This window comes from Eucyclogobius newberryi, unplaced genomic scaffold (assembly GCF_026437365.1).
Source record: "Eucyclogobius newberryi isolate DKJ021-1_F unplaced genomic scaffold, fEucNew1.0.hap1 SCAF_51, whole genome shotgun sequence".
In the NCBI taxonomy this organism is placed as follows: Eukaryota; Metazoa; Chordata; class Actinopteri; order Gobiiformes; family Gobiidae; genus Eucyclogobius; species Eucyclogobius newberryi.
In genome coordinates, this window is record NW_027316179.1 from 476,641 (window position 1) to 488,653 (window position 12,013).

General features: G+C 45.5%; 1 protein-coding gene across 2 annotated transcripts in view; it reads left to right on the forward strand.

The window, feature by feature from the left end:
* Positions 1–7,135: 7,135 nt before the first annotated feature.
* Positions 7,136–12,013, forward strand: part of efnb3b (ephrin-B3b) — a 78,621-nt gene continuing 73,743 nt past the window's right edge. For both annotated transcript variants that reach the window (XM_072465948.1, XM_072465946.1), the window contains exon 1: positions 7,136–7,236. In XM_072465948.1, the coding sequence (XP_072322049.1) occupies positions 7,202–7,236 (35 nt within the window). In that variant the 5' untranslated portion in view covers positions 7,136–7,201. The remainder of the gene's footprint in view (positions 7,237–12,013) is intronic.

A 12,013-nucleotide genomic window follows, 5' to 3' on the forward strand; every position in this document is an offset into this window, starting at 1 on the left:
AGATGGTTCATATGGCACTAACATGTCCAAGATGTACTTTGGTGCTAGGCCATGGAGAGACTTGTACACCAGCAGAGCTGCTTTAATGTCTCTTCTCTGAGCCACAGGGGGCAGTGCAGAGACCTGAGAACAGGACTAATGTGATGGTACTTCCTGGTTCTAGTCAGGACTAATGTGATGGTACTTCCTGGTTCTAGTCAGGACTAATGTGATGGTACTTCCTGGTTCTAGTCAGGACCCGAGCAGCAGCGTTCTGGATGAACTGCAGCTGTTTTACAGCTCGTTTGGAGAGACCAGTGAGCGGCCGTTACAGTCTAATCTACTGGAGACAAACACATGGATAACGGTACGTACAGACCGCAGACACCTAAACGCACCCGATGCAGAATTTGAGCGTGTGTACATTTGAAAGGTTTACCCAGTGGACGCGCGCTCTCGACGCCCCGGCCACTGTACACAGGCGCTCGAGCTGTCTGCGCACATGCGCAGCAGAGGTTTTGTTGCATGAGCAGTGGAGTTGTTGTCACTGTGGCCTTTCATTGTGTAAAATGGCGGATATCGAGAGCGTTGTTTTCACATTTTTGGTTTTCAAAACCCTCACACGGAGGCGCTGGGCTTGTTTCTGTCTCTGTTCCACCGTGAATACATCGTACAGCTCCTTTCTCCCACACGGCCACAATCAGTCTTTCGTCTGCCATTGTTGACGAAGAAGGAAAAAGTGGCGCTTCTTGGCGAATTCCACGGGGAATACCGGAAATGTGAGGGGCAATACGTACGTACGTCACTGGAGCATCAGCTCTGATTGGCTGCTGCGGCGGCTGCTACGCTTCAGCTGCAGAGACCTCAACATATCTGAACACGTAAACCGCTTTCGTCGCCTCGGCCGGCTCATACGCGCGCTCAAAGCGTCGAGAGCGTAAAAAAACGCACCAATCGTGCCGCAAAAACGAAGAAATCGCGCCGCGGATAACGCACTACGCGCTCGACACGCGTTTACCATAGACTTTGAATGTAAACTGGAGGCTTCGGCCGCGGCGGTGTGGAACCCCCTTTAATCTGTATGTTTAGTATATGTTTCAACAAGTTCATAAGGTTTATTCTCCAACGCTGTAGATCTAGTTTAGTCCTGGTTCTGTCCTGGTTCTGTCCCGGTTCTGTCCTGGTTCTGTGGTTCTGTCCTGGTTCTGTCCTGGTTCAGTCCCGGTTCTGTCCTGGTTCTGTGGTTCTGTCCAGGTTCTGTCCTGGTTCAGTCCCGGTTCTGTCCTGGTTCTGTGGTTCTGTCCTGGTTCTGTCCCGGGTCAGTCCTGGTTCAGTCCAGGTTCTGTCCTGGTTCAGTCCCGGTTCTGTCCTGGTTCTGTGGTTCTGTCCAGGTTCTGTCCTGGTTCAGTCCCGGTTCTGTCCTGGTTCTGTGGTTCTGTCCTGGTTCTGTCCCGGGTCAGTCCTGGTTCAGTCCAGGTTCTGTCCTGGTTCAGTCCCGGTTCTGTCCTGGTTCTGTGGTTCTGTCCTGGTTCTGTCCTGGTTCAGTCCCGGTTCTGTCCTAGTTCTGTGGTTCTGTCCTGGTTCTGTCCTGGTTCAGTCCAGGTTCTGTCCTGGTTCTGTCGCGGTTCTGTCCCGGTTCAGTCCCGGTTCTGTCACGGATCAGTCCTGGTGCTGTCCTGGATCTGTCCCGGTTCTGTCACGGGTCAGTCCTGGTTCTGTGGTTCTGTCCCGGTTCTGTGGTTCAGTCTTGGTTCTGTCCTGGTTCTGTGGTTCTGTCCCGGTTCTGTGGTTCAGTCCTGGTTCTGTCCTGGTTCAGTCCTGGTTCTGTCTTGGTTCTGTGGTTCTGTCCCGGTTCTATGGGTTCTGTCCTGGTTCAGTCCTGGTTCTGTCCTGGTTCAGTCCTGGTTCTGTCCCGGATCAGTCCTGGTTCAGTCCCGGTTCAGTCCCGATTCTGTCCCGGTTCTGTGGTTCTGTCCTGGTTCAGACCTGGTTCAGTCCCGGTTCTGTCCTGTTTCAGTCCCGGTTCTGTCCCGGTTCCGTCCCGGTTCTGTCCTGGTTCAGTCCCGGTTCAGTCCCGGATCAGTCCTGGTTCTGTCCTGGTTCAGTCCCGGTTCAGTCCCGATTCTGTCCTGGTTCTGTGGTTCTGTCCCGGTTCTGTCTTGGTTCAGACCTGGTTCAGACCTGTTTCTGTCCTGTTTCTGTGGTTCTGTCCTGGTTCTGTGGTTCTGTCCTGGTTCAGTCCTGGTTCTGTCCTGGTTCTGTGGTTCTGTCCCGGTTCTGTGATTCAGTCCTGGTTCTGTCCTGGTTCTGTGTTTCTGTCCTGGTTCTGTCCTGGTTCTATGGTTCTGTCCTGGTTCAGACCTGGTTCAGACCTGGTTCTGTCCTGGTTCTGTCCTGGTTCTGTGGTTCTGTCCTGGTTCAGACCTGGTTCTGTCCTGGTTCAGACCTGGTTCTGTCCTGGTTCTGTCCTGGTTCTGTCCTGGTTCTGTGGTTCTGTCCTGGTTCTGTCCTGGTTCAGACCTGGTTCTGTCCTGGTTCTGTGGTTCAGTCCTGGTTCTGTCCTGGTTCAGTCCTGGTTCTGTCCTGGTTCTGTGGTTCTGTCCTGGTTCAGTCCTGGTTCTGTCCTGGTTCTGTGGTTCAGTCCTGGTTCTGTCCTGGTTCAGTCCTGGTTCTGTCCTGGTTCTGTGGTTCTGTCCTGGTTCAGTCCTGGTTCTGTCCTGGTTCTGTGGTTCTGTCCTGGTTCTGTCCTGGTTCAGACCTGGTTCTGTCCTGGTTCTGTGGTTTTGTCCTGGTTCAGACCTGGTTCAGACCTGGTTCTGTCCTGGTTCTGTGGTTCTGTCTCGGTTCTGTGGTTCAGTCCTGGTTCAGTCCTGGTTCAGTCCTGGTTCTGTCCTGGTTCTGTGCTTCTGTCCTGGTTCTGTCCTGGTTCTATGGTTCTGTCCTGGTTCAGACCTGGTTCAGACCTGGTTCTGTCCTGGTTCTGTCCTGGTTCTGTGGTTCTGTCCTGGTTCAGACCTGGTTCTGTCCTGGTTCTGTCCTGGTTCAGACCTGGTTCTGTGGTTCAGTCCTGGTTCTGTCCTGGTTCAGTCCTGGTTCTGTCCTGGTTCTGTGGTTCTGTCCTGGTTCAGTCCTGGTTCTGTCCTGGTTCTGTGGTTCTGTCCTGGTTCTGTCCTGGTTCAGACCTGGTTCTGTCCTGGTTCTGTGGTTTTGTCCTGGTTCAGACCTGGTTCAGACCTGGTTCTGTCCTGGTTCTGTGGTTCTGTCTCGGTTCTGTGGTTCAGTCCTGGTTCAGTCCTGGTTCTATGGTTCTGTCCTGGTTCAGACCTGGTTCAGACCTGGTTCTGTCCTGGTTCTGTCCTGGTTCTGTGGTTCTGTCCTGGTTCAGACCTGGTTCTGTCCTGGTTCTGTCCTGGTTCAGACCTGGTTCTGTCCTGGTTCAGTCCTGGTTCTGTCCTGGTTCTGTGGTTCTGTCCTGGTTCTGTCCTGGTTCAGACCTGGTTCTGTCCTGGTTCTGTGGTTCTGTCCCGGTTCTGTGGTTCAGTCCTGGTTCAGTCCTGGTTCTGTCCTGGTTCTGTGGTTCTGTCCTGGTTCTGTCCTGGTTTAGACCTGGTTCTGTCCCGGTTCTGTGGTTCAGACCTGGTTCTGTCCTGGTTCAGTCCTGGTTCTGTCCTGGTTCTGTGGTTCTGTCCTGGTTCAGACCTGGTTCAGACCTGGTTCTGTCCTGGTTCTGTGGTTCTGTCCCGGTTCTGTGGTTCAGTCCTGGTTCAGTCCTGGTTCTGTCCTGGTTCTGTGGTTCTGTCCTGGTTCAGTCCTGGTTCTGTCCTGGTTCTGTGGTTCTGTCCTGGTTCTGTCCTGGTTTAGACCTGGTTCTGTCCCGGTTCTGTGGTTCAGTCCTGGTTCAGTCCTGGTTCTGTCCTGGTTCTGTGGTTCTGTCCTGGTTCTGTCCTGGTTTAGACCTGGTTCTGTCCTGGTTCTGTCCTGGTTCAGTCCTGGTTCCATGGTTGTCCTGGTTCAGACCTGGTTCAGACCTGGTTCTGTCCTGGTTCTGTCCCGGTTCTGTCCTGGTTCTGTCCCGGTTCTGTCCTGGTTCTGTCCCGGTTCTGTCCAGTGCCACTTGCTGTTATAGAATCACCTCATCTCCACTGACCCAGCGCTAACCCCTTTACCCTTTACGCATGCGCACTCCTCTCCTCCTCCGGGCCTGCACTTCCCACTTCGTCCAGAGGACACGCTGTTGCTCCACCGTCTGTCCTGGACAAAGACGCTCCTCATTTGTTTTTCTTTCCTCCCTTTTCAAACGGGCCACGCGGCTCTGAAGTGAAGCCGGGTTGGTTGGTTTGGGGGTCTTTGTACCGCCCCCTAGACGAGCGTGCGAGCGTCAGACCCGGAGCCGCACTCTGAGGCCTACACTGTTAGGACCGCACTCTGAGGCCTACACTGTTAGGACCGCACTCTGAGGCCTACACTGTTAGGACCGCACTCTGAGGCCTACACTGTTAGGACCGCACTCTGAGGCCTACACTGTTAGGACCGCACTCTGAGGACAGGGGCTCTCTCTCCATCAGATGCTGTGGAAACACAACTTTAGTGACTCAGAGAAAAGGTCCAGCGTTAATAAACATTTCCGTAAATGCATCAGATTTACATCCATATTCCATCCATAGCAGATGTTATATATATATATATATGTATATATATATATATATATATATATATATATATATATATATATATATATCACACAAATGATTTACATTCACAGCTATAAGAACAGAAGCAACATTTAAATGTACAAAGACACTGGAGACAAACGTCACCATGAAAACACATAACAACACTACCTACTACTTTTTATTGTCTTGACTTAGTTTATGGTATTTAAGTTAATCCGTGTCAAATCTGTGTTGCAACACTTGAATTTCCCCAAAGTTGATCTCATCTTATTGTTTATATGACAGAAAATACTGTTTTTATGTCCTTCATGAAGATTTCCAAAAGTGATTTTCCAATGGCTCATTGGGAAAATGTGGAGAATAATATTTATCCTTCCCCAAATCCTCATAATTATGTTATTGCAAAGAAGTTATAATGTCCAAAAACATTTGATTAAAAAGATTTGCATATGTCAAAGGAACATATTCTGCAATTATTGACCTTCAAACGTCCTTTTGCACATCTCATGTTTAGAACTTTAAAAGAAAAGCTCCACAAAAAGCTTCAGGCATTTCCCATGTCAGGAATTGAGTTAGAACTCCATCTACTTTCAGCTAATGAAGCACACGGTTGTAACCACGGTGATTTGAGACACAAATGCTCAGAGTCTGGTGATGATTTATGCATTAAAAGCAGCAGCAGATCTGGAGCTGAACGTCCAACGTCATAAAGAAGAAATAGTTCTTCATGTTTTTCCGGGTGAAATGAAGGTTTAATATAATAAATCAGAACATAGTTTATTGCCAGTGTCACACAAATCAAACACATGAAACAATGAGTAATAACAGCAAAATATAATATATAATATAATACAGGAAAATGGACTTGGACCAAACACTTTGAGCAGTTTGATGAGACTGAAGTGCAAATGGAAACATGGTTTAAATAAAGGTATAAATAAAGACTACTGTGGATTTGATGATGGAACATGATTCAAATCTCAGAAAATGACATGTTGCATTATTTGTGTCGTTAATAAAATGCACATTGTGAAGTGTTTTCCTCCAGTGTCAGAGTTGTGCATCTCCTGCTCCATCGTCCTGAACACAGCAGCGTTCGAGTGTAAAAACATGACTCAGGATAAAACACTTTTATGATTGTTTCCTCTCAGTTTCTTCATCGCCTCGTGCTCTCTTCAGGCTCCACCACATGAACACGCTTTTAAGAGAAGATAAGATAATCCTTTATTGTCCACACATGGGGAAATTTCATTGTTGCAACGCAGGTAGATGGAGGGGAAAAATAAATAAAGATAAAAATATAAATAATAAAATATAAAATATACTATATAAAATAAAATAAAAAACCGCTAGCGTAAGACAAGATAATACTTATACTAATCATAATAATGGAAAAATAAACACTCTATTCTCATCAGTTATATTTTTTTACATGTGTTTGTTTAAAACTGAATATTACAAAGACACTTGCTCTAAATGACATTCTTAACATGTGTTTGGTGAAGTCTATGGAGCCTAATTAACACCGTTAATTATATCTAGCCTCCAACAAAGTCATCCAAGCCCAGCGCCTGACCGCGGGCCTGTCCGTGCGGGCCTGTCCGTGCGGGCCTGTCCGTGCGGGCCTGTCCGTGCGGGTCTGTCCGTGCGGGCCTGTCCGTGCTGGTCTGTCCCGCGCGGGCCCGTCCGTGCAGGTCTGTCCGTGCGGGCCCGTCCGTGCAGGTCTGTCCGTGCGGGTCTGTCACTACGGTCCTGAGAGTGCGGTCCTGTCCGTGCGGGTATGTCACTGCGGTCCTGAGAGTGCGGTCCTGTCCGTGCGGGTCTGTCACTGCGGTCCTGAGTGTGCGGTCCTGTCCGCGCGGGTCTGTCACTGCGGTCCTGAGAGTGCGGTCCTCCCTCCCTCCGCTTCCTCGCACAAAGCGGCGGAGCCCGCGAGCGGAGCGGTCACTACCGATGAAGCGCTGGAACGAGTAACGCGAGCGCACGTTCCGCCTCAAAAGTCACGCTTCTCCTTTGTTCCGCGCCGTGGATGCTACGGGAGAAACCTTTCCGCCGGAGCCGTGGATTCTACCCGCAAACGTATGGATTTCTAGCCGCGTCTGAACGGGATTTACAAGCTCCAGCCGGGATCGTACCGCAGCCGTGTCTCCGGGATGACGCCGCGGACACGAGAGTAACGCACTTGTCCAACTCTTTCTGGAGCCCAAAGATGCTCCGGTTTGTCCTGTGGCTTTAACGCGGTGGCGGGGAACAACGAGACACAAGTCCGAAAGAACCCGAGCTCAGTCCCGGTGGAGCGGAGGAGGAATGATCGCGGGATAAACCGACGCCACCGGAACCGAGCGAGTGACCGCGACAGCACCGGAGACGAGACGCACCGTGAGACCGCGTGTCCGATGGAGTGGCACTTTGTGGGTGCGAGGCGGGGGACCGGTCACGGAGGGACCGGTCACGGAGCGAGGCCGGGGACCGGTCACGGAGGGACCGGTCACGGAGCCGGAGTCCTTTTGCTTTTCTTGCTGGATTTAGTGGGAACGACGGCCAGCAGCATGGAGCCCATCTACTGGAACTCCATGAACGAGAGGTACACGCGAGAATACTCAAGAGTATACAAGAGTGTACCAGAATACACACAGAACACACACATAATACACAAGAATACACAGAAGTATACCAGAATACACACATAATACACAAGAATACACAGAAGTATACCAGAATACACACATAATACACAAGAATACACAGAAGTACACACAGAACACACACATAATACACAAGAATACACAGAAGTATACCAGAATACACACATAATACACAAGAATACACAGAAGTATACCAGAATACACACATAATACACAAGAATACACAGAAGTACACACAGAACACACACATAATACACAAGAATACACAGAAGTATACCAGAATACACACATAATACACAAGAATACACAGAAGTATACCAGAATACACACATAATACACAAGAATACACAGAAGTATACCAGAATACACACATAATACACAAGAATACACAGAAGTATACCAGAATACACACATAATACACAAGAATACACAGAAGTATACCAGAATACACACATAATACACAAGAATACACAGAAGTATACCAGAATACACACATAATACACAAGAATACACAGAAATATACCAGAATACACACATAATACACAAGAATACACAAGAGTATACCAGAATACACACATAATACACACATAATACACAAGAATATACAAGAATACACATATAATACACGCATAACACACAAGAATACACAAGAATACACATATAATACACACATAATACACAAGAATACACAAGAATACACAAGAGTATACCAGAATACACACAGAATATACACATAATACACAAGAATACACAGAAGTATACCAGAATACACACATAATACACAAGAATACACAGAAGTATACCAGAATACACACATAATACACAAGAATACACAGAAGTATACCAGAATACACACATAATACACAAGAATACACAAGAGTATACCAGAATACACACATAATACACAAGAATATACAAGAATACACATATAATACACACATAATACACAAGAATACACAAGAATACACAAGAGTATACCAGAATACACACATAATACACACATAATACACAAGAATACACAAGAGTATGCCAGAATACACACATAATACACACATAATACACAAGAATATACCAGAATATACAACAATATACACACAATACACAATAATACACAAGAATATACAAGAATATACAAGAATATACAAGAATACACAAGAATACACAAGAATACACAAGAGTATACCAGAATACACACATAATACACAAGAATATATAAGTATTCACACAGAATACACAAGCATATACACACAATACACAAGAATACACAAGAATATACAAGAATTTGCACGGAATACACAAGAATATACACAGAATATACAAGAATATACAAGAATACACAGAATACACAGAATACACACAAGAATATACACAGAATACACAAGAATATTCAAGAATTCACACAGAATACACAAGAATATACACAGAATACACACAGAATATACACAGAATATACACAAGAATAAACAGAATACACACAGACACGGTGAAACAAACTTCTAACTTGGGTTTTGTGGCTACACAGATGTAAACGTAAAGGTTAAAGTGCATAAAAAAATCCTTCAAATGTGAGAAGTCATGTTCTCGCCACTTGTTTCAGTAGAAGAGCCTGACGTACTAAAGAGACCACGTACTAAAGAGGCCACACCGAGGATTAAACCAACACCAAATGACTTTCATTCACCGTAGTTTGTCTGGATTAGTTTAAAAACATGTTTTAACCCTTGGCCATTTTTCATTTGAATACTCAGAATATTGTCGTAATTTTCTGGCCTCTTTATTGGAAATATGTTTTTTTGTTCTTGATCTCCACTGACAAATGATTTGGATAGAAACATTTGAGTGAATATTTGAGCCTTTCGGCCTGACGTGTGGACAAACTTTGCTGTTGCTTCATTGATTTCAGTGACAAAAACTGCGCCGCACGTTCTTTCTCCTCAGAATTCATGTTTCTCTCGTGTTGACACAAGGAAACTCAACATTACAGTTTTTGTCGTGCGATGTAAAAAACGACCAAAGCCATTTCCGTGATTACTAATTAATAAACTGTTTTATATTGAGTAATGACAAAATTGTATGGTCAAATTTGAGTTTTCTATATTACTACTATATCACTACTATATTACTATTATTTTACTACTATATCACTACTATATTACTATTATTTTACTACTATATCACTACTATATTACTATTATTTTACTACTATATCACTACTATATTACTATTATTTTACTACTATATCACTACTATATTACTACTATATCACTACTATATTACTACTATATTACTACTATATTACTACTATATCACTACTATGTTACTACTATATTACTACTATATTGGCCTGCTTATTCCGGAGACCTTTGTGTGATTTGGCCCTCGGTCTCTGACCTGCTTGAATATAAATATGTATATATATATATATATATATATATATATATATATATATATATATATATATAGAATACATACGTCTACAGAAATAGAACTAGTGTGAGAAATGTTAGATTTACTCTAGAAAACATGATCATATTCTTCTTTTCCTCTCATAATGTTCCATCAGTGATAAAAACGTAAAATCTTATGCCGTTATTGCAGTTAAATGTATGAGACGAAGTCCGTCCATGTCCCACAGACAACGACCTGTCTCTGTCTCTACACTTTGTGTCTCAGGAATATGGACCCCACAGTCTCACCCATCCTCTCGTGTCCCTCAGTGTTTACCTGAGATGGGGCAGGTCACATGTCCAGTTATATTGGGCAGATGTTGCTGTGGTTGGATGAATACAGCGAGATCAAGTCATGAATACAAATGATGGGAAAACATTTATGGAAAAACCTTTTTAATATTTCTTATAAAATATCAAAGAATAGATAAAGGAATACTTGCTGTGACATCTTGACACTTGTGTGTGTGTGGTCAGGTTCCTCTTCACTTGTGTGTGTGGTCAGGTTCCTCTTCACTTGTGTGTGTGGTCAGGTTCCTCTTCACTTGTGTGTGTGGTCAGGTTCCTCTTCACTTGTGTGTGTGTGGTCAGGTTCCTCTTCACTTGTGTGTGTGGTCAGGTTCCTCTTCACTTGTGTGTGTGGTCAGGTTCCTCTTCACTTGTGTGTGTGGTCAGGTTCCTCTTCACTTGTGTGTGTGTGGTCAGGTTCCTCTTCACTTGTGTGTGTGTGGTCAGGTTCCTCTTCACTTGTGTGTGTGGTCAGGTTCCTCTTCACTTGTGTGTGTGTGGTCAGGTTCCTCTTCACTTGTGTGTGTGTGGTCAGGTTCCTCTTCACTTGTGTGTGTGGTCAGGTTCCTCTTCACTTGTGTGTGTGGTCAGGTTCCTCTTCACTTGTGTGTGTGGTCAGGTTCCTCTTCACTTGTGTGTGTGGTCAGGTTCCTCTTCACTTGTGTGTGTGGTCAGGTTCCTCTTCACTTGTGTGTGTGTGGTCAGGTTCCTCTTCACTTGTGTGTGTGTGGTCAGGTTCCTCTTCACTTGTGTGTGTGGTCAGGTTCCTCTTCACTTGTGTGTGTGGTCAGGTTCCTCTTCACTTGTGTGTGTGTGTGGTCAGGTTCCTCTTCACTTGTGTGTGTGTGGTCAGGTTCCTCTTCACTTGTGTGTGTGGTCAGGTTCCTCTTCACTTGTGTGTGTGGTCAGGTTCCTCTTCACTTGTGTGTGTGGTCAGGTTCCTCTTCACTTGTGTGTGTGGTCAGGTTCCTCTTCACTTGTGTGTGTGGTCAGGTTCCTCTTCACTTGTGTGTGTGTGGTCAGGTTCCTCTTCACTTGTGTGTGTGGTCAGGTTCCTCTTCACTTGTGTGTGTGGTCAGGTTCCTCTTCACTTGTGTGTGTGGTCAGGTTCCTCTTCACTTGTGTGTGTGGTCAGGTTCCTCTTCACTTGCGTGTGTGTGGTCAGGTTCCTCTTCACTTGTGTGTGTGGTCAGGTTCCTCTTCACTTGTGTGTGTGTGGTCAGGTTCCTCTTCACTTGTGTGTGTGGTCAGGTTCCTCTTCACTTGTGTGTGTGGTCAGGTTCCTCTTCACTTGTGTGTGTGGTCAGGTTCCTCTTCACTTGTGTGTGTGTGGTCAGGTTCCTCTTCACTTGTGTGTGTGTGTGGTCAGCAGGTCTGGCTCCTACAGGTCCCTGAAGGCAGCAGCATATGGACAGTAAATGTCTCAGCATGACCCCTGGCTCTGGGTGTCATGTAGTGTGTGTGTGTGTCTGTGTGTGTGTGTGTGTGTGTCTGTGTGTGTGTGTGTGTGTGTGTCTGTGTGTGCGTGTGTGTGTGTGTGGTATACGTAGGTTTTTGTTGTATTTCATGTGTCTTTGCCTGTTGTCTTCATAGAACATGTCATAGAACATGTTATAGAACATGTCATAGAACATGTTATAGAACATGTTCTATAACATGTCATATAACATGTTCTAGAACATTTTATAGAACATGTTATAGAACATGTTTTAATGCTGGACTGTGGAACATTTATTCTAAACTCATTATCTTGTAAGAGAAATATTTTGAGTTTCTTTTCTAATCCACTGGACGGTTCCAGACGTCTCATCCTGATGATCCACATGAGGAAATATTAGTGCGAGAACTGTTCAAATGTGAAATAATCTGCCAATTTATTGCTTCAAAGTGGACGATCCAAGTGTTAATGTCCCTCAGATAAAGATGCACCCATCAATCGGTTTTATGTCCAATCGGCCCCAATCGGTGACCGGCCGGTCAC